Source organism: Emys orbicularis, chromosome 10, assembly GCF_028017835.1.
Source record: "Emys orbicularis isolate rEmyOrb1 chromosome 10, rEmyOrb1.hap1, whole genome shotgun sequence".
Taxonomy (NCBI): Eukaryota; Metazoa; Chordata; order Testudines; family Emydidae; genus Emys; species Emys orbicularis.
The window spans coordinates 90460386-90482381 of NC_088692.1; the positions used below are offsets into that span (position 1 = coordinate 90460386).

Here is a 21996-nt window from a genome sequence, read left to right on the forward strand (position 1 = left end):
TCCGACCCCCGGCGGGGGCTGCACCGGCCGCACGCGGGACCGGGACCGGGCCCTCAGGCCGCAGGGACCGGGCTCCCGGCTGAGGAGCGGGGCGGCCCCGGTCCGTGTCCGGCGGCGGGCGGGGAGGGGGCGTTGCCGAGCTCCACGGGACGCCCCGGGGTGGGGAGAGCGGAGGCAGCAGCAGCGGTAGCCCGACAGGCACTGTATCCAACGCCACCTTCCCACAATTCCCCGCGGCTCGGGCTGGACAGCCTATCATCTGCTTCCCGAAACTCTATCCCTCCTCCCGGACCCGTTCTGACGCAGTTCCGGTCAGTGCGATTGTGAGAGCTAAACTAGTTTCCGGTTCCGGGTCTTGGCGGCGACCCAGTTAGAGGGTGGTTCCGGGGCTCACGGTCGGGAGAGTCTGTTCTCGGTGTCGGCGAGTCCCGTGTTCCGGCCAGAAGCTGCCGCCATGTCGGTCCCCAGCGCCCTGATGAAGCAGCCGCCGATCCAGTCCACGGCGGGGGCCGTGCCCGTCCGCAACGAGAAGGGTGAGAGCGGGCGGGGTGCGGAGACTCCGCTCCCTCTGCCTGGCGCGGCCGGCCCGGGCCTGGGGTGGGGCGAGTCTCACGGGGGCACAGGGCCCGGGCCTCGGGAGGGGGGGCGAGTCTCACGGGGGCACAGGGCCCGGGCCTCGGGAGGGGGGGCGAGTCTCACGGGGGGACAGGGCCCGGGCCTCGGGAGGGGGGGCGAGTCTCACGGGGGCACAGGGCCCGGGCCTCGGGAGGGGGGCGAGTCTCGCGGGGGGACAGGGCCTCGGGACGGGGCGCGTGTCGTGTAGGGATGGGCCCAATCCCGGGGGTGGCCTGGGCTGGGCCGGGCCGGGCGGGTTTTCCCCAGGGCTGGTTGCTCTGGTTTCTTGGGAGCTGTGCCCGGTTTGTCCTGGGGTACTGGGGTGGTGAGAAGTTCAGGTCTGTAGTAATCCATCCCCTTCTCTCCTTGCAGGTGAGATCTCCATGGAGAAGGTGAAGGTGAAGCGCTATGTGTCGGGGAAGCGGCCAGACTATGCGCCCATGGAGTCCTCGGACGAGGAGGATGAGGAGTTCCAGTTCATTAAGAAGGCGAAGGAGCAGGAGTTGGAGCTAGAGGAGCAGGAGGAAGATTCAGCTAGTGACCCCCGTCTGCGGCGCTTGCAGAACCGCATTAATGAGGATGTGGAGGAGAGGTGAGCTCCTGCCCATGACAGCCCTGCCTTAGTCAAAGAGAGACACAGCAAGTAGTGTCAGGCCCACCTGCCCCTGAGATACCCTGACAGCTGTGGTTTTACGGTCACCTTTGTTATGTTTTCGGCAGTTTCTCTTTGTGAAAGACCTAGCCTTTGGAGCTGACTCTGCCGGAGTGCTGTCCAAGACATTGTGTAAACAAACTGAAAATATGAAGAAATATATGGAAATTTAAGGTTTTCTCTCAACTTTTTGTTATGATAACTAGACTTTGCTAGAGTCAGTTGTAGGAATGCATTTTTCAGGTGTGTAACTTTTTGGAGTGTCCCTTTTATATATTCCCCACATCTTAACTAGAGGGATATAGGAAGGAAAAGCAGCCCTACGCATTGTCACATATCTAAAGAATTATTTAGGCTAGTGCAGTTAGTCCACAAGTTCTGAAAGTGACCATAAATAGTACAGCTAGCTCCTTAAGGTCTTAACATGGGGAGGAAAGCAAAATCTATAAAACAGGAGAACATTCTTGTATGGAGATAGGGGGATGCCATGTTATCTGTCTATCTCGGTTAGGTGCAGTGAGTAATGTTTATTTAATTCACCTCAAGTCAGTAATTCATATCTATGAGGAGAAGCTGGGTCAGTTCTAGTGTTGCCTCAATCTTTATAATTGCTAAAGAAGAAGCAGGATCCCAGTGGAAGCTGCATTTTCTACAGTGGGATGAACAGAAGTGTCTGTTCCTGAGCAATCCAGCTACTGGATCTTAAATGGCACCAAGTAAACCAACCTTCCGAGAAGAAATGTGACTTTTTCCAAACTTTGCTGCTATAGCTCTGCCTGCAGCCCAGGTGCTCAGACTGTCAAGGAGACTAATCCATGGTTTGTACTGTAGCAGCCTATACATAAGAGCTATGATTGCTACAGTTTGATTATATTTAGGACACTGGTGGGTCTAGCCACATTTTTTAGTTACTTGAGTATTTGAGATTAACACACGTGTTCAGCTTGGCATGCTGAGATACCTCTTTGCTGTGATTCTTGGGGCTATAACAGTGGGGTTAGGACAGGGTCATTGTGGGGCTGGAATGGGTTGAGAATTCCTGGCTGGCTTGGATGTGTGTGTGGGGACTTCAGCTTGAAGAGCCCCAGAGCATTTCGATGAGCTGTGGCCTATGGTCACTGCTTTATGGCAGTTGAATTGCTGTGAAAGATTAACTCTGGTGTCTGTGCATAGACTCGCAAGGCACCGCAAAATTGTCGAGCCAGAAGTAGTTGGAGAAAGTGACTCGGAGGTGGAGGGAGATGCCTGGCGCATGGAACGGGAGGATACCAGCGAGGAGGAGGAAGAAGAGATTGACGATGAGGTATGTGCAGAGCCATGGAAACATGCTGCAAGCACCAGTTCCCCAGGCTCTCTCAGCTGAGTTCCCACAGGGTGGGGTCCAGCTTCCTGCAGCTCAAGGCAGTACCAGATCCATGGGCAGATGGGACTGGCTAATACCTGGACGAATCTGAAAGCGGTGAAGAGTCGGTCTGCAGATGGTTTCGACTTGCCATTTGGGTTACATGGGATGAGAGGGAAGGTCCTCTCATGGATCAGTAACTGATTAAAAGATAGGAAACAAAGGGTAGGAATAAATGGTCAGTTTTCACAGTGGAGAGAGGTAAATAATGGGGTCCCCAATACTGGGTTGTGTGCAGTTCGATATATTCATTAATAATCTGAAAGAGGAATGAACAGTGAAGTGAAAAAGTTTTCAGATGATACAGAATTATTCAAAATAAATAAGTCCAAAGTTGACTGCAAAGAGTTACAAAGGAACCTCAAAAAACTGGGTGAGTGGGCAACAAACTGGCAGAAGAAATTCAACAGTTGATAAGTGCACAGTGTAATGCTCACTGGAAAAAATAATTCTAACTACACATGTATAATGATGAGCTTTAAATTAGCTGTTACCACTCAAGAACTTTGAGTCATCCTGGCCAGTTCTCTGAAAACTTCATCTCAGTACACAGCTGTGGTCAGTAACACAGAATGCTAGGGACTATTAGGAAAAGGATGGATGATAAGACAGAAAATATCATAATGCCACTATATAAATCCGTGGTACACTCACACCATGCATACTGTGGACAGTTCTGGTTGCCCATCTCAGGATATAGTTCAACTGGAAAAGGTTCTTAGATGGGCAACAAAGATGATCAAGGATATAGAACAAGGGGAGACTAAAGAGATTAGGGCTGTTCAGCTTAGAAAAGAGATGACTAAGGAGGGAGATGATAGAAATCTATAAAGTCATGACTGGTGTGGAGGAAGTGATTAGAGAAGCATTATTTACCCTTTCACATAACACAAATGCCTTATTAAATTAATAAGCAGAACATTTAATACAACAGGAAATACTTTTTCACACAATGCACAGGCAATCTGTGGAACTTGTTGCCATGGGATGTTGTGAAGGTCAAAAGTAAAACTGGGTTAAAAAAAAAAACCTAGATAAGTTCCTGGAGGACAGGTCTATCAATGGCTATTAGCCAAGATGGTCAGGGCTGCAACCCCTTGCTCAGGGTGACCCAAAATCTGACTGCTAGAAACTTGTTGGGGAAGATGGGGTGTATCTCTCCAAAGCTGCCCTGTTCTGCACACTCTCCCTGGAGCTCTGGGACGGGCCACTGTCAGTGACAGGATACTGGTCTGGTCCAGTATGGCAGCTCTTATGGACAGGTGTCTCACTGCTGTGGGGAGGGAACATTGGCTGAAGCCCCCTTTGGTTTGCATGGTGAGGTATGCAGAGCGGTGGATCAGTGTGTGGCCTCTGTGCAACAAGGAATCAGTGCTGTTAATGCCAGTAAATTCCATCCATTTCACCCACTGCATGAAGGAGTTAGAATGGACTTGGGGCCTCTGCCCCTCTTGGGCCCTGCCTGGGGCAAACATCCTTCCCCGCCCCTTTGCAAGAGACCTGGGGGTGAATGGAAGGTCAGCAGTTCCGTTGACTCCCTTTGGGTTTGGTGTGTGCTTCGATTAGGAGATTGAGCGTCGTCGTGGGATGATGCGCCAGCGAGCTCAGGAGAGGAAGAATGAGGAGATGGAGGTGATGGAAGTGGAGGACGAAGGCAGGTCTGGCGAGGAGTCTGAATCCGAGTCTGAGTATGAGGAGTACACAGACAGTGAGGATGAAACGGAGCCACGGCTCAAACCTGTCTTCATCCGCAAGTAGGTGGCGTACCTTGCTGTTGTGGGGGTGGGGATTGCTCCCACCTGAAGGAGGGCAGAGTGCCAGCCTAGATGGAAAATGCGAAGGATCAGCTGGTGTCCAGAGAAGCGTCCTCGTGTTCGTTATCATGTAGCTCAGAAAGCAATTGGTGCACATGCTAATAGCACCTCAGGTTCTATCTGCAGGTCAGGTGCTGGCTTGGCACAGAGATGCAGCATTTGTCTGTGGAATTGAGTGTCTGGGAGTGATAGATTTCAGGCAGCTGTTGTTTTTAGCTCTGTCAGTTGCGTCTGACCCTGCAGTGTACACAAGCTGGATGGGCTCAGAGTCTCTTCATGGTACTAGCTGTTACTTTTGGGTAGGTGCCACTCAGTGGTGATAGGGTGATTGCCAGTGAGGTGCAGAGTACCACAGGAAATGGTTCTCTCCCCACAACAGATCTGGGGGTGTGAGAGGCCACTCAGGATGCTGCTAAGGCAGCTGGGCCTAAAGCAGCACCAGACAGGTGAGGATCCCGGGGGCAGACACTGACTCCAGAAAGAGTGAAATAGCCAGTGCTGGGGTGGGACTTTGAGAGGGATGGGTAAGGTGCGGTGAGAGGGGGAAAGAAGCCTGTGATGGCCCCTCTGTTCCAGGAAGGATCGAGTTACAGTCCAGGAACGAGAGGCAGAGGCAGTGAAACAGAAGGAGTTGGAGCAGGAGGCAAAGCGGCTGGCGGAGGAGAGGCGGAAGTACACACTCAAGGTAATGGGGGACTGTCCAGTGGGGCAGCATATCTGGGGGAGAGGGTTGGTCTGCTGCAGCAGGCTCAGTTCGCAGCTTGGTCCCCTCTGCAGATTGTGGAGGAGGAGACTAAGAAGGAGCTGGAGGAGAACAAGCGATCGCTGGCTGCGCTGGAAGCGCTCGATACTGACGACGAGAATGATGAGGAGGAGTACGAGTCCTGGAAAGTGCGTGAACTGAAGCGCATCAAACGGGACCGCGAGGAGCGAGAGGCGTAAGTGCTGCCGCAGCCTGGGCTTGGGGTTGAATGTCTCTAGTCCCTGACCCAGAAGACAGCGGCCACCAGGGGGCATCTTCCCCTCCCCATTTCCTGCTCTGTCTAGCCACTGCAGCCTAAGGCAGAGCAGAGGGCACCCCATCTTAGCTCCTGGAGGGACAGGGCATTTGGTGCGTGCCCCTGGAATTTAGTGGGTTGAATTGCTTCCTAGAGCTGCAGTCTCTGGCCAGGGATGTGAGTGGGACAAGCTTTCTGTCCTCTGGGCAGAGCAGAGGGCATGGTGAGAGTAGGGCTGTCTCTAATGGGCTTTGTGCCTCCTGCACAGACTGGAGAAGGAGAAGGCTGAGATTGAGCGCATGCGGAACCTGACGGAGGAGGAGCGTCGTGCTGAGCTCCGTGCCAATGGCAAGGTCATCACCAACAAGGCAGTGAAGGGCAAATACAAATTCCTGCAGAAGTACTACCACCGGGGGGCCTTCTTCATGGTGAGTGAAGCCCTGCTCTGTGGCTCCCACACCTGGAACAGTGCATTCTGTTCTGGATGCCTCAGGGGAAGGATTGGTTTAAAGAAAAGATTACAAGGGCTACAGCTGTATAGTGGCAACACAGCCACTGAAGGGGGTGTGGTGTCAGGAGAGCAAGATGAGTCTGCTGTGTTTGAGGGGTGTGAATCCCTAAGAGGATGTGGTGTGATTCGGGCTTGACTGAAGGTGAGGTTACATTAAACAAAGGGAAATGTAGGCTGAACGTCAGGAAGCTTCCTGACAGTGAAATTGTCACTTGACCTCCTTGGGGTTGTTCTCATGCATCCACTAATACATCTCTGGTAATGACTGACAGATCTACCTGGATGTCTCATCGCTATTTGATCTCATATGGCCCAAACCTTCTCCACTCCCCCTTTCCCTGTCGTCGTCAACCCAACCCTCTTCTCTGGCATTCAGGCCCATAACCTGGGCTGATTTGTGTCTCCTCCATGTCCCACGCATCTTGTTGCTGTTTCCTCCACAACATCTCTAGAGTCTGTCCTTTTTAGTTTCTACCTTATAACTCAAGCTCTCCTTGAGGCCCTCATCACTTCCCACCTTGCTGCAGTGACAGTCTTCCCACGCTGCCTCCTGCTGCCTCACGAAGTATTGGTGCCAGAATCCTTTGCCTTGTCTGTTCTACGCATGCTGTCCACTCCAAATCCCTCCACTGGTGCCCTTCTTTTACTGGATCCTAGGCAAGCTTGTCACAGCTGTCAGAGGCAGAATCAAGTGGCCTGTTGTTTTGTCACTTCTGCCTCATCTGCCCTTGTCATAAACAATCCCCTGCTTCTGCTGGCTGCACACACTGCCCTTCCTGAGCTCATCCACAAAGCCCCTGCCTCAAGGGAGCTGTGGGTAAATTGAAGAGGGGTCAGAGAAGAGCCGTGAGAGTGATTACAGGATTAGAAAACCTGCCTTATAGTGATAGATTGAGCTTCTTGAGTCTATCTGGTTTAACAAAGAGACAGTTAAGGGGTGACTTGATCATAGTCTATAGGTACCTACCTGGGGAACAAATGTTTATCAATGGGCGCCTCAGGCTAGCAGCAAAAGATATAACATGGTCCAATGGCTGGAGGTTGAAGCTAGACAAATTCAGAGGGAAATAAGGACCTTAGAATCTGAATGGTGAGCCCCTTGCACACCCCCTTACATTTTGTTGTCTTGTGTAGCCCAGGACTCTCCCCTTATGCTGTCACCCTTCCCTCTAACCTAGTGTCAGCTCCCTAGGGCAGGAGGGTTGTAGTATGTTTGGAAAGTGCCTAAAAGCTACAAGAAACAAATGAGGTGGGAGGTTCTTTCCTTGGTGTATTTGCCACTGGTCTGAATAAAGCCGTGAAATATGGACTGTTAAGACTAATCATGTTCTAGACCCTGGAGATGGACTAGATGGGACACAAGCCTTGTCTCCAATGTCTGTGATTCTGACATGAGCAGGGAATCTTGAGTGCTGTTACCAGGACTCTTTGAACTATGCTGTTTGTGCAGAGTGTCCCTACCTGGTTTCCCTGGGGGTTTACTCTAAATGACTCTGCTGCATGTCCATCCCTCCCTAGGATGAAGATGAGGAAGTGTACAAGAGAGACTTCAGTGCCCCCACGCTGGAGGATCACTTCAACAAGACCATCCTGCCCAAAGTCATGCAGGTATGTGTGCTGGAGATGGGCTCATGGGGGTGGGGTGGGTTCTCAACTAGCAGGGCCTTAGAGGGTACCTGTACTGTGGGGTGACATGGAGGCCTGGTCCACAGTGGAGCACTGGTGCCTTGTACTCTGAGGGTGCTGTAGGTCCTGCTTGCAGGGGGGGTTGCAACTCACAGAATTTTTTTCTCCCTAGGTCAAAAACTTTGGGCGCTCTGGGCGGACCAAGTACACACATCTGGTGGATCAGGACACAACCTCCTTCGACTCTGCCTGGGGTCAGGAAAGTGCACAGAACACCAAGTTCTTCAAGCAGAAGGCAGCCGGCGTGCGGGACGTCTTTGAGAGACCATCGGCTAAGAAGCGGAAAACTACCTAAGGGAGTACCCAGGACAGTGTCATGCTGCCGACAGCAGGGCGGAAAGGCACTTGTCTGCCATGGGTCCTAACCCTGCCAGAAATCTTGCGAGTGCGTTGGGGCATAAAGTGCGCCTGTTTTGGCCAATTCCTTCTACTCTCCATTTGTTGAGCTGAGTGTTGCATTCTGTGCTCCAGCACTGAGCTCTCACCACCCTGCCTGGTGACCGGGGCGGGGCTGCACAGACTTTCCACCGGGCTCAATTGGAATTATAGGAAAAGTCCATCCTTGCTAGGCCAGCCAGACCCAGCGCCGAATGTCTTTTGCCCCCACCAGCCCCACGGGACTAGACAGCTTCCCAGATTCCCACTGCCAGAGGGCAGCAAACCCCCAGTTCCCTTGGAATTAGCAGCAGGCTCCTACAGTCTGTTCCAAAGCATCTCCCCACCTCTGCACAACACCCCATATCCAGTTGGGAAGGCAGTTCCCTTTTGTTCTCTGGAACAGCTGTAACAGTCTCCTCTGCCCTATCTCAGAGGGGCTTTGAAGCCTCTTTCGCCTAGCCCTCTGCTTGGCTCTAGGCTCCCCTACCTGTACCGTAGGGTCTGGGGCTCTTCCAGGCCCCCAAGGTACAAGATGTGAGTTTTGATTAAAAGCTGTTTTCTCACAAGACTAGCATTGCTATCACTCTTTGGGGGTGGGAGGGGCATGCTGGTGGCTGAAACAGGGCACTCTCCCTTCTCTCTGTGCTATGGGTTTGCATAACTCAACTCAGGCCTCAGCTCACAGGAGGTGCAGGTGTAGGACACAGTTGTGTTGTGAGGTGGATGGAATTCTGGCTTTGAGGGAGGAGGTGACTTAGCAGCAGTTCCCTTGGGCCCTGCCTCCTACAGCTGTGTATCCCAGCACTGTTTCTGCTTACCCTTGGGGGGTATTCTGTGCCGGTGCCCCAGCCCACACCAAGCTGTCAGTGCAGGCAATAAACACACATTCCCCACGATCCATTCTTGGCCACAGACGGAGACTGAAGGGATGCCCTGCCCCTCCAGCAGCTATTCAGTGCTTGGGGGAACACGCAGCCCCGAACAGGGCACAAGTTGAAGCTAGTGTTCTCTCCAGCCCTTCAACTCTACACTGCCTGTGAGAGACAAGCCCCTGCTGCCAGGACTGCTTACCTCACGCTTTGTAACAACCAGGCTTGCCCCTGGGTTTCAGTAGGGAGCTGTGGCCCTATAAAGCAGCCCGTGTTCTGGCCCTATGAGGCCTTGAAACCACAGGCAGGTTGATTCAGCCAGAACCGGCCCTTCAGTTAACCCCAGACATGTTACATGCAAAGCACCGCAGGGCTGCTAGCACTGTGTAAATATAGAAGCTTTAGAAGGTCTTTGCCCTCAGACCATGTGATTTTAGGAGCTGACAAAACAGCAAGATAATATAAAGTGAGACTGCTGGGCTTAACGGAGGGAAGACTGAAGCCAGTGGAGCTCTGATTAAGAACTAGAAAGGCCATAGCAGCTAGACCTCAAGCCTGTGAACAGCAGGGAGAGAAACAGACTTGGGGGTGATGGAGCAATATACTGGCAGAAGGGAATAAAGTTAATATCAAAGAACCATTCAGCAGGGGTGGGAACGTTACCCCATCTCTCCCTTTTGAGAGCTCAGCCATTGTTCTCTGAAGAAGGTTTAAGTGAACGCTTCATGCAGAAAATGCTCCCTCAGCACTGTGCTCCCCACCCTCGTGAGCTTTACAGGCCAAATCCAATGTCTCTCACTTCTGACACCATATCCATTACTAGCACAGCCCCTTGTGACTCCGTTGTGTGAGTAGCCTGCCATCTACACAAAGAGCACCGTGGTCAAAGCTTTCTACAACAGGCTTCTCAGGGCCCATTCATAGCTGCTTTATAAACTGTGTCCCCAGAAGGTTACGGATGTCTTTATTTCAATAAGTTAATACATGTAGCATCTGACCAGTATCACTCTGTCAAAGAGTTATTGGGAAGGCAGTGCACACGGCAGGGGTGACCACACAAAGACATGAAGTTCCAACAAGAGTCTTCCTCCCTCGTTCCCTTCTCAAAGCACAAAGTGGTCCAGTTGGAATGTGGTTAGTTGGTGAGGGTGATCAGAGCCTCCACCACGTTCCCCATATGCTCTCGCAGACTGCGCTCTGCAGCTGCCCGAGAGATCTCCATCTCATTCATCTGCAGGGAAGGGAGCATAGATAAGAGATGCTGCACAACAGCAGACATCACACAAGAAAAGGGCTGGACTCAATTAAGGCTCGGTATTCCTGCATTACTGAGGCCTCAACCGAGTACGAGTTACGCAGCTGCTGCAGAGTCCAGCTACTGTTCCTGGCTTACTACAGTGCAATACAGCAAAGCAGGGTGGATAAAAATCAATGATTAAAAAAAAAAAAAAGATTTTTTTGATAAATATGTTTTTTCCTCAAAAAGCATTTTAAGGATAGTTTTAATTAAGATCCATTATAGCTCAAAGATATCTCAGCATAGAATAGGGATTATAAATTCTAATTCTATAGTATGAGACAATATATTCATGTAATCTTTAAGAAAAGTTTTGTAAATGAGTTCCAATAGTTCATGGATTAGAGACCCCATTTTATGGAGTTCCAGGGGCTTCTGTATAGATTATGCTCAATCTAGAAGATACCATCAGAGATGCTTAGTTTTGCAGTTCTCAAACTGTGGATTTGTATCTCCAGAGATAACATGCTTGTTAAGAGCAACAATGCTTTTAAATAAATAATAAATAGAGGTGAGAAATAACAGACCTCAACCCTATTGTCCCTCTGCAAATTCGTGTACACAGAGTCAATCCCTTATCTCTCTCTAAAAGTGCAAAGTTTTAAAAAGTTCAATGAATAGAGGATTGTTGGGGGCGGAATAGATCTGGACAAGGAGAAGAAGTCTGGAGATAAATGTAAGAAGGGAGGGACAGGCAGTAGAAACAAAAGTGAAACTGTTTGAGCAGCATATTCCAGAAGTCTTGAGGTCTTTCTGAGTATAGCCTTCATTGATTTGAGATCTACCATACCATTCTCTCAACTAGAAGGGAAAACCTATAATGGCAGCAGGCCATAAAAGAGACCCAGTTTGGGTCTCATCTATCTCTGAGCTGTGAAGAATATGTATTAAGGTTATAACAACCAACAAGAATGCACTTGTATGTAGAAATCCATGATTAAATCGAGTCTTCCTGACTAGTGATTTAAATCAAATCCACCCTGCCCTCCATACTCACAATCAGTTCCAAATCTTCTTTCTTGATTGTAACTTTTGCCAGTTCTTTTTCCCTGTAACAAAAGGAATCAGAACATAAAGCACCAACAACAGGCTCCAGACCCCTTTTCCAGACCAACTCAGTCACAACTGTAAAGTACAGGTCTGTCTCATCTTATGTGGGGGTTCCGTTCCACGGTTAGCGCGTAAAGCGAAAACCACATATAGCCAAAACCCCATTGAGTTCAATGGCGGGCGAAATCGCCCACACTACAGGTATAGTATTAAAACTGTTGTTTTTCTCTTTTTTTGTTTTTGCTGAGCGCGTAAAGTTGAAATTGCGCATGTTAAATGCACGTAAGATGCGACAGACCTGTACAATCAGAAAGCTTGCAGCAACTCCTTGCCAAAGCATAAAGCCACCAGTCCTGAGACTGGACTTGGACAGGCAGGAAGTTTAACCAGAAAAACTACCCTGGTCCCCTAGGCCAGTGGTTTTCAAACTTTTTTTCTGGGGATCCAGTTGAAGAAAATTGTTGATGCCCACGACCCAGCGGAGCTGGGGATGAGGGATTTGGGGTGTGGGAGGGGCTCAGGGCTGGGCCAGAGGGTTGGGGTGCAGGGGTGAGGGCTATGGGGTGGGGCCAGGAATGAGGGCTTCAGGGTGTGGGAGGGGGCTCTCAGCTGGGTTGGGGCCAGGGATGAGGGGTTTGGGATGCAGGATGGGGTCAGGGCTCTGAGCTGGGGCACGGACTTACCTCCGACGGCTCCCGGTCAGTGGCGCAGCCAGGGTGCAGAGACAGGCTTCCCGCCTGTCCTGGCATCGCAGACTGCACTGCGCCTGAAGCGGCGAGCAGCAGGTCCAGCTCCTAGGTGGAGGTGCACAAGCGGCTCCACGCGGCTCTTGCCCGCAGGCACCACCCACTCCCCAGCTCCCATTGGCCGTGCGGAGCCGGTGCTCGAGGCGGGGGCAGCACGCGGAGCCCCAGGGCCCCCCTGCCTGGAAGCCGGACCTGCTGTTGGCTGCTTCCGGGGTGCAGTGCGGTGTCAGAACAGGTAGCTGGGCAGCACCACTGACTGGACTTTTAATGCCCCAATCAGCGGTGCTAACCAGAGCGACCCAGTGCCTTACATGCCACGACCCAGTACCGGGTCACGACCCGCACTTCGAAAAATGCTGCCCTAGGCCTCCAGAAGAAGATTCTGCATGTGCAAAGCCATGTCACCTATTACTGGACTAAATAGCTCAGGAACTGAAAGCCCTGGCTTGGCATGGGCCAGAACTGTCTGAGCTTCAACTCCAAAGAAGCTATTCTAACCTACAACAACAAATAAGGCTGATGTTTAATCTGTGGCTGCACTGGCCCCAGACTAGAGCATGGAGATTGCATCTCAAAGCTCTATGCTAGAAAGGGACAAGAGGTGCAGGGAGCACTTACCTCTCTTGTTTTGCTTTCTGCTCTCTGGATCTTCGGTCTCCAATCACCGACATGGCCTAGGCAGAAGAAGCAGGGAAGGTTACCTCCAGCATACAGAGGGAGGGGTCTCCCCACAGCCCAGGAAGGCAGCACAGTCACGTCACCATACACTATCAGACCAAGCTGATCATCTTCCCAACACCCCCCCAGAGTCCCAGGAGCCACACGCTGCGGCCTCTAGTGCTGGACTCTCAGGCCACTGCTGGTTGGGGGGGAAGAGCCCCAGACTGCCCGGGGGCCCATGGCCCCAACCTCCGCCAGCGCCGGGTTCAACTTCTGAATCTATTCTGAGCGAGCCCACCACCTGGGCCCCCGCCCCCCTCACCCGCTCGCCCCGCCCCCGCCCGCACCGTCTCCAGGTTCGAGCTCTGAATCTCCTTCTCCTCCGCATAGTCCGTGACCCGCTCCAGGTCCGCGGCGCCGCTGTCGTGTTTCCGGGGCTTCTCCGCCGGCCGCCCCCCGGCCCCGTCCGCGCCGCCCCCGGCCCCGTTCGGCTCCGTCTCCAGCTCCAGCTCCACGTCCCCCTCCGCCGCCATCGCGCCGCCGGCCCCGGACTTCCGCTTCCGGTCACGAGACTTGGGCCCGTGGCGGCGGCGGAACCAGCGAGACGCGCTGGGCGGGACAGAGCGGCCGGGCGCCCCCCTCGGGCTGGCGGGGAATAGCGCCGCGGTCCCGAGGCGGTGCCAAGGGGGTCCCGAGCTGGGCACAGACCCTGGGAGCCCCCTGCCCCCCCCCGCTCCTGCTCAGCCCCGCGCCGGGCTGCGGGACTCGGGAATTGCGGGAGCGGGTCCGCCCCGGCCCCCGTAGCTATGGGGGGGGGGGTCACAGGTCATGAGACCCCCCGCCGCCCCTCCCCGGGCACACGCGGCACCAGCCGGCCTGTCCCGCCCCCTCCCCGCCCGTGCCGGGCCCGTGGCTTGTGCCGGGGCGGCGGCGGCCAAAGACCCCCGGGAGCGGGAGCTCAGCCCTGGGGGCAGCGAGCTGTGGGCAATGGGGGGCCCGCAGCTCCCCGCCGCCGCGGGGCAGGGGGACACTGGAGCTCCGAGCCCCATGGATGGGGGGGCCCGCAGCTCCCCGCCGCCGCGGGGCAGGGGGACACTGGAGCTCTGAGCCCCATGGATGGGGGGGGGGGTCCCGCAGCTCTCGGCCGCCGCGGGGCAGGGGGACAGTGGAGCTCTGAGCCCCATGGATGGGGGGGGACCGCGCAGCTCTCGGCCGCCGCGGGGCAGGGGGACACTGGAGCTCTGAGCCCCATGGATGGGGGGGCCCGCAGCTCTCGGGCGTGTCAGTTCGAGCTGTCGGGGGGGGGGGGGGCGCAATGCCAACCTCAGGGCAGACCTGGTGGTGTGTGAACTCCTGCATCACTGTAACCGTCTTACCGGAGTCCGAGACAGTCCCCGTGGGCACGCCGGCCTGTCTTGCCACCCAGGGGAGCCCGCCTGTTATAAATGGTCATTGACACCAAAAACCACAAAATATTCAGGTGGTTCCCACTCCGAAGAGACCAGTCATTTATCCCGGGTCAATTTGTACCTTAGATCTCAAACCAAAGGCAACGCTGGTAGCCTATCCTATAACAAACTAATTAAGGATTTATTAACTATGAAAAAGAAATAAAGGTTTATTTACAGGTTAAAGCAGGCAACATATTTACCCAAATGAGTTCGGTCTATAGTTTCTAGAGGTAACAGAGATGCAGCAATCTGTCAGCACTGAATGTCTTTTAGGGCTGGGAATCTCGGCTTTTTGTTTCTTAGCTCCAGCCCTTATAAGCGTTCAAACAGCAAAGAGATGAAAATTATTCATGTCCGCTATCTTTACTTCCCTCTTCAGACTCAAGCTGGTGGGACGTGATCTCTCGCACATGACACCAATGGCGTCAACTTCTGGCGCCGCCCCGCCCCTACTCCACCCCTGCCCCACCCCCATTCCAACCCCTTCCCCAAAGCCCTGGGCCCAACTCCAGCCCCTCCCTACCCCATTGGACCCCTTCCCCAAATCCTTGCCCCAGCCCCGCCTCTTCCCCACCTCCTCCCCTGAGCGTGCCGAATTCCCACTCCTCCCCGCTCCCTCCCACAGCTTGTTAGGCCGTGAAACAGCTGTTTCACGGCCGCAAGCGCAGGGAGGAGAAGCGGGAATGCGGCGTACTCAGGGGTGGAGGTGAAGGTGAGGTGAGCTGGGGCGGGGCGCTTGGCTGCCAGTGGGTGCAGACAGGGCCGGCTCTAGGCACCAGCAAAACAAGCTGGTGCTTGGGGCGGCACATTTTTAGGGGCGGCATGGCCGGCGCCAGAATGCCGCCCCTAAAAATGTGCCCCGGCTGCCCTAGCTCACCTCCGCTGCTGCTGCCGCTCGCCCACCACGGCGCGCGAAACAGCTGATTCGCACGCCGCTACTCGCCCTCCCTCCCAGGCTCTCAAGCCTGGGAGGGAGGGGGAGATCCCGAGCGGCCGCGGCACGGGCGCCGCTTCTCCCCCTCCCTCCCTCCTAGGCTTGAGAGCCTGGGGGGAGGAGGCAGGGCTGGGGATTTGGGGAAGGGGCGGAGTTGAGGCGGTGCTCAGACCCCAGGTCCCTTTCTTGCATTGATACCGGTAATTTAGAACCCGGTCAGGTGTAAGTTTTCCCTCCAGGTACTTTACTTTGCACTGATCACTGTGGCTTCGTGTGCCTGGTGCTGTCCGTTCCCCAGGCTGGAGGGGCACAGGGAGGGGAGAGCTGGCAATGCTAAGACGATTGTTGTAACTGGTTGAAATGGCGGCTGCTGACCCTGGACTCAGGGCTGTTGGTCCTTGACCCAAGGAGCTGACTTAGTGACTGTTTCTCCAGTGCTGATGTGGGACCTTCATCGGCAGCTCTCAGATGGGCAGTGTCGGAGTCCCTGTTCCACAAGGCTCAGCCAGGCACAGCGCAGGGGGAGGCCAAAAGCGGCTCTGCTCTTGCTGCCTGCATTGGGCATCTCACGTGTTCCTTTGCTCTCTTTGTACTTTCTGTAGGTGACAAAGTGCCTCCTGCGCTCCCTGCCTGGCGTGTGCCCAGCAGCTGGGGCTGTCTGTGCTGGCGGGAGCAGACTCCTTTCCAGGGATTGCTAATCTCTCTATTTCTGCTGGGTAAGAGGGTTAAAGAGACTGATTTGGTTCCCAACTTAATCACTCTTGATGGAAAGACAAGAGTCATCCAGAGATCATGGTTGGGGGCGGGTCTACCAAGCCTCAGCCAATAACAGGTTGCTGCCTAATTGGCTTCCACTGTGGATAGTTTTCCAGAAGCAGGGAGTTGCTGGGGGCATTTGCCAGTCTCCACCTGTTCTACAGGGATGTGCTGTTCGCAGGCTAGTCAGGCCCCGACACCCCAGGACTGATGACCAGGAGGCTGGAGCAGCACATCTGGCATCTCCACTGGGGAGCTGGTGGCTTCAGGCCTGCAGAGGGGATGGTGGCCAGCTGCTGTAAGGCCCAGGTAAGCCGGAGTGTGGCCCCCTTCCAGGAGCCACAAGGAACACCCTGCTGGTATTTACAGGGCTTGTCTCTGAACCACCCCAGGGATCACTGCCCTCAATGAACTGCAGCCACTTCTGGGGTGTGATGTGGCAACTGTTTTAACAGCCATGCAGCAACACTGCCTAACCAGTTAGGACTCACCCAAATGGGGTGCTGGCCTGGATGCCATGTGATAGGTACCACCGGGCAGGGGCAAAACATCCTGGCTTATTCAAAACTCAGCACCCTCCCACCCCATGCTGGGGCACGGCTCAGTGCTGGCTCCCAGGGCAGATCACCTGTGTGCTCTCTGCAACACCTGGGTTTGTCCCATTCCAACCCTGCTCTGCTCCCAAGATGGCATGGCTGTGCTCGGAGGCGTGGCTGGGCAGTCTGAGGTGAAAGTGCAGGCCGCTCTGGGGCGGCAAGCGAGGGACAGTCACGTGGGTCAGGCACGTGGGAACAGTGTTTGCTGTGGGGATGCTCTCTCAGGAACCAGGTGGGGAAGGTCGTGCTGCCTGCTGGACACTAGCCCGGACGAGGCTGCCCATGATGGGGGGACGCGCCCCCCCCCATACACTTCAGGTTACACCAGATGCTCTCGAGCATTGGGACACAAGCGTTTCCACCTCTCTAATGCTGCGTGTCTTGCTCCATTGCCGTCTGCTTCCGTGATAGCAGCATCTTTCTCAATGGTTTATGTCTCAGCTGTTCTCGTCTGGCCCATCTTCCACCAAGTGGGATCCATCAAGGGCTTGTCTAGGAATATGGTACAACATGCCTAAACCACTTCAGCCTCCTTTCTCCAGTCTGCAGCCCAGTACTTTGCAACGCAGCAGCATTAGTTGCTTTATCTCACCGCAGGTGCTGAGTATTCTCTGCAAGCTTCTCGGGTGGAACGGGATACGGTTCCTGAGGGGCCTTCTAGCATTCGCCAAGTTTCAGATGCATGTACCAGTGCGGGTCTCACAAGGACGGTGTGGGTCTCTGCGGGGCTCACAGTGACCGTGCGGGGCTCACAGTGACTGTGTGTAATTTTATCTTGGTTCTTGGGTTCTCCTTCTTTTTACAAAATATTTGCCAAACTCAAAAAAGCTCCATTTCCCTTCCCAATTCTTGCTTCCACCTCTGTATGGAGTTGGCCATTGGCACTGACTGTGAGCCATGCTGTATTCTTCCCTGTCGATCACTCACGCCCCAGCCCTCCCCATGGTGTGCGCCCCCTCCCCTCCCCCTACTCCCCCATGGTGTGTGCCTGCTTCCCTGCCCCCGCCCCAGTTTGCACCCCCTCTCCTCCCCATTTGCTGCCACGGGAGCACACAATTCGCTCTCTCCGCCCTGAGGCGCTGGGTTCTCTGCCTGCCCTGGTGCCAGCTGATGCCTCGTGTGGTGATGCTGGCTGCCGGCACCCCAGGGCTGTTTCAGACCCAGAGCCCCAGCACATCAGGGACCTACCTGATCTCCTTTCCTGTTGGCCCTTAGGAGCCTGAGCCTCATGCCTGTGGCTAGTAAACAGGGCTGAGAACCAATCGCCTCCTTTCCCAGATGGGACCAGTGTGTGTCCCCCAGGCGTGCCCTGTGCCTCGGGGCTTTGGGGTGGGCAGCCAGCTCCAGGACTCCCTGGATGCACAGTGTGCGTAGGAGGATGCGGGTGTCACAGGCAGCCAGGATGTGCTGCTGGGGATGACCATCGCCGCTGAGTGCGGGCACACGTCCCTTCCCCCGGGCGTCCTGCCCGACACCCACTCCCCACCTGTCCTGCTCCACCACCCACCCCGCCTTTCTGCTCAGAGCCATCCAGGCCAGCTGCCGCGTGGACACGCCCAGTGCGATCTGCTGGGAAGGGGGCCACGTTCGGCGCAAAGGGGGAGCGCTGCATGCAGCAAGAGGTACGGGAGTTTAGTGCTCCCCAACTCCGCCGCCCGCCCTAGAGACTGATCTTCCTGTCAGTCCCTCTCATGCATGGTCAGCAGCCTGCTGCAATTGGCTCCCACGCGCTCCCAAGCCGGCTAGGTCTGGGCAGCGTTCAGGCCCCGTCTCTGGCTCTGCTCACGTGCAGACTCCCTGTCTGAAACCCTTCCCTGGGATGTGAGCCTCTGCAGTGACCACGACCAGTGCGGAGACTTCCCCAGCCTTCCCACTGCGGGTGCCTGGCCCCTAGGTTCACCCTTGGGGGACCCCTGGCAGGTCAGTCAGGAACGCAGGCTTTGCACAGGAACTTCTCACATACGCACACCCTGTACCGTGAGACGGGGAATGGCCGAGCTCTGCAAAACAGTAAGTGACTCACCACAGTCCCTCCTGAGAGCGTGGGCCCTCCTGCCCTCTCTCCTCTAGCTGGGCCCGTCCTTCGGGCACTGGAGAGCACCAGCCTGCAGTCTCTTCTGTTCAGTTCCTGCTTCCAGCCAGCTAGCTGCTGGGCAGAACCATTCGACGCCCATGGCTCCGTGGTAGCAGCCCCCGACTCCACCAGAGCAGAGCTACTTCGTGGTGGTGCCCCTTGAGGGCCCTGTTTCAGCTGCTGCTTGTGTCACTTTGTGCCTTTGTCTGTCCCTCTGTGTGCACCGGTTGTAGCTCTGTGGGGCAGGGCTGTCTCTTGTCTTGTGCTCCGGTTGTAGCTCTGTGGGGCAGGGCTGTCTCTTGTCTTGTGCTCCGGTTGTAGCGCTGTGTGCACCGGTTGTCTCTTGTCTGTACAGTGCCTGACACCATGAGGCCCTGGGCACTGCAGCACAGAGCAATGGTAAGAGCCCCGGCAGCATGGAGGGCAAGGCTGTGGCTTACTTCACCGTTTCACTCCGGCCCAGCATGGACACGGCTGGTTTGAGTTTGGCTGAGGAGCTGGGCCGGGCTGTCAGCCCCCTGCACAGATGCCAAGTGACTGTCCCAGGGTCACACTGGGAATCTGTGGCAGAGCCGGGAACTGAACCCGGTTCTCCCTAGTCTGAGGCTAGCACCTGAACTGCTGGACCATCCTCCGTCACCCCACAATCCTCCTTGGAGAGCTGTCTCCATCTTCCCAGGAGACAGCTCCCCGTTCTGCAGGCACAGCTGGAAATCCTTCCTGGACACGTTCTCTTGTATTTGGCTGGATTAAGATGTACTTAGTTTGAATGGGCCCAGGTAACCAAGCGATCCGGATGGCTCTGTAGGACAGCTCTATCCTCACTGTTAGTTACCACTCCACCGATTCTTGTTCATCCGCAGACGTGATCAGCAGGGATTTTATATTTACGTCCAGGTCACTGATCAAAATGTGGAGCAGCATTAGGCCTAGAACTGACTCCTGTGGAGTCTCCATAAAAACTCCCTGTTGACCGACGAGTCCGTTTTGAGATCCGGCAGTTAGCCAGTTCTTAATCCACTTAACACGTGATTGATTACTATTGTATAGAGCGAGTTATTTAATCAGAATACCATGCAGTATGAAATGCCTTACTAAAGTCTAAGTACATTACATCACCATAGTTACCTTTATCAACGAAATGTAATCTCATCAAAGAAAGAAATCAGGTTTGTTGGACATGACCAGTTTTCCATAAAACCATGTCGACTGACATTAATTATATTTCTATACTTTGAAACCCATATCCGCATTTCCATTATTTTCCCTAGGATTGATGTCAAGCTAACTGGCCGTTAGTTATCCAGGTTATCCCACTTGCCCCTTTTGAATATTGTCACCACATGACATTAGCACTCTTCCAATCTTCTGGAATTTCCCCAGTATTCCAAGATTTATTAATCATTAACATCAGCAGGCCAGAGATCTCCTCAGCCACCTCTTTTAGGACTCTTGGGTGTAAGTTCTCTTGGCCTGATAACTTCTACCGGGTATAAATATTTTAAGTTATTTGACATCCTCATTTACTTACAAATGGACTAGAAAATACTTACTCATATCATGTGAGGATGACTATGTCATTCTGCTTCTTTCCAAATACAGAACAGAAATATGTATTGAACACTTCTGCCTTTGCAGTATCATTAACAAATTTTACCATCTCGGTCTAGTAATGGGCCTATGCCATTATTTGGATTTTACTTCTTCTGATATAGTTAAAAAAACCTAGTTGTCTTTAGCCTGCCAGACATGGATTTTTTCCCCATGATGTCTTCATCTTCCTTTTACGAATTTTCTACACTTAATTTATTTTAGTTTATATTGATTGCTATTTACTTCCCATTTTTCCATTTGTTACATTTTGCTTTGTTTCTAATTGTTGCCTTCACTTCCCCTCTGAACCAGGATGGGTTTTTAACCAACGTTGTCCTCTTTCTCTATTGTCTTTTCGGCCATGTAATAAACTCTCTTTTAAAGAGCTCTCTATGTTCATTCACATTTTTCAGTCTAAATTTTCCCTCTCAATTAATTTCACTTATAATGTTCCTCGGCTTGAGGAAATTAGTCCCTTTAAAGCACCAAGTGTGTATATATATTTGAGTACATTCAATATGGCCAAACGGAGTACAGCCCCAACTGGTGTTATATATTGAATGTACTCAAATTATGATCACGGGTCCCTAGGCAACCACCAACTTCCAGTCCAGTGATCAATTAATCTGTATCCAAGAGGTCCAAACTAGGGTTGCTCTGCATTGGCTGCAATACCGTGTGTGTTAGAAAGTCATCCTCCATCATTTCTAAAAACTCCAGTGATGTTTTACTAGTGGCTGCCTGAGACCTCTGGCGTGTCTCCCCGCCATAAGAGAGCATTTATTTCCCCACATTACAGACAGGTGCTTAAGGAGCAGCCTGGTCTCTGGTTTGATCCAATGGTCTGTAACAGATGCCCACCAGTCTCCCCAGCTGGGCTTTATTAGTGAGCACATTGATCCATGTGCATTTGAGATGCCGTGGTCGGAGTGATCAGTAAATCTGAACAGCAAATGGTGTTTTTGAGGCAGAGTGCCCCCCCCCCCCGTTACCCACTCTTGCCTTCCTGAGCAGGTCAGAACCAGTGATTTGAATGTTCCAATCATGCAGACATCCCCCCAGGTGTCAGTGATGACAGCTGAGTCACAGGCATGCACATCACTCGTCCAAATCCCGCTGCATCCCAGACCGGCCCCAGCCGCCTGGAAGGCGGATCCTGCTCGCCACAAGCCCATCAGTGGCGCTTCAGCAGAACCACACCTCAGGAGCCTGGTTTGCTGCTCTGGCCAGCTGGGAGAGCTCTCCAAAGTGTGGCTAGGCGCTCACTGCATCCCAGTGCTGCTACCCTCTGGGGTCCAGGAAGCCAAGGGGGTGGCCCCCTGGGGTTGGGCACAGTCTGGATCAGGGCAGGGCATAAGGCCTGATGACTAGCAAACGCATCAAATCTCCAGGGAGGAACCCATGGGTGCCCATGCCCTCTGCCTGGCCCAACTGCATTGCAGGGGCTGGGTGATGTAACCTCTCCCTTCCCCTCCCCAGGCCACACTGCCTGGGCCTCCTGGTGGGGTCCATGTGGCCAGCCCCAGGGGGTTCCAGCCCATTCTGCATGCCCTGTCTGTCCAGGTGAGGGCATGGGGCACAGCAGGGGCTCTGGGGAGCTGCAGCTTGCAGTGAGTCCTGAGGGAATCTGGGTTTGCTGTCCATGCCCCTTGTGGCCAGGGCTTGAGCTACTGAGGGAGGTAGTTCTCGGCTACCTGGCCTGGCCTTCTCCATGGGGAGGCAGGGGGCAGGGCCTTCCCCATCTCCTGGGCTCTGCCCACCCCCCAGGAGGTGAGTCTGGAAATCCTGAGCCAATTAGCAGCCCTAATCCCTCCCAGAGCGGGGCAGCCTCCCCCTGGAAGGCCTGGGGCAGTCAATGGCAGCTGGGGGTGGGGGGAAAGGGGCTGTGTTCTGCTGGAGAGGCATGGTGGGGAG

At 54.0% G+C, this 21996-nt stretch overlaps 2 protein-coding genes across 2 annotated transcripts; one reads left to right on the forward strand and one right to left on the reverse strand.

Annotated features, from left to right (window-relative positions):
* Window positions 1-311: 311 nt before the first annotated feature.
* On the forward strand, window positions 312-8622 carry MFAP1 (microfibril associated protein 1). The gene is made up of 9 exons (XM_065412830.1): window positions 312-533; window positions 988-1207; window positions 2441-2570; window positions 4236-4423; window positions 5060-5168; window positions 5261-5421; window positions 5750-5909; window positions 7511-7600; window positions 7791-8622. The coding sequence occupies exons 1-9, from the start codon at window positions 455-457 to the stop codon at window positions 7971-7973; spliced, it is 1320 nt and encodes a 439-aa protein (XP_065268902.1). The 5' UTR covers window positions 312-454; the 3' UTR covers window positions 7974-8622.
* A 1251-nt stretch (window positions 8623-9873) lies between these two features.
* Window positions 9874-13211, reverse strand: HYPK (huntingtin interacting protein K). The gene is made up of 4 exons (XM_065412390.1): window positions 13026-13211; window positions 12637-12692; window positions 11220-11271; window positions 9874-10156 (listed from the first exon to the last, which is right to left on the reverse strand). The coding sequence occupies exons 1-4, from the start codon at window positions 13209-13211 to the stop codon at window positions 10061-10063; spliced, it is 390 nt and encodes a 129-aa protein (XP_065268462.1). The 3' UTR covers window positions 9874-10060.
* Between the last annotated feature and the right edge of the window lie 8785 nt (window positions 13212-21996).

What these genes read in the sequence shown, in the direction of transcription:
- MFAP1 (XM_065412830.1), top strand. Translation starts at nt 455, where the DNA reads ATGTCGGTCCCCAGCGCCCTGATGAAGCAGCCGCCGATCCAGTCCACG. An exon ending in AAGAAGAGATTGACGATGAG is followed by an intron (nt 2,571 to 4,235) that starts GTATGTGCAGAG and finishes TGCTTCGATTAG; the next exon opens with GAGATTGAGCGTCGTCGTGG. An exon ending in GGCGGAAGTACACACTCAAG is followed by an intron (nt 5,169 to 5,260) that starts GTAATGGGGGAC and finishes TCCCCTCTGCAG; the next exon opens with ATTGTGGAGGAGGAGACTAA.
- HYPK (XM_065412390.1), bottom strand. Translation starts at nt 13,211, where the DNA reads ATGGCGGCGGAGGGGGACGTGGAGCTGGAGCTGGAGACGGAGCCGAAC. An exon ending in CAGAAAGCAAAACAAGAGAG is followed by an intron (nt 11,272 to 12,636) that starts GTAAGTGCTCCC and finishes CTTTTGTTACAG; the next exon opens with GGAAAAAGAACTGGCAAAAG. An exon ending in AAGAAGATTTGGAACTGATT is followed by an intron (nt 10,157 to 11,219) that starts GTGAGTATGGAG and finishes CCTTCCCTGCAG; the next exon opens with ATGAATGAGATGGAGATCTC.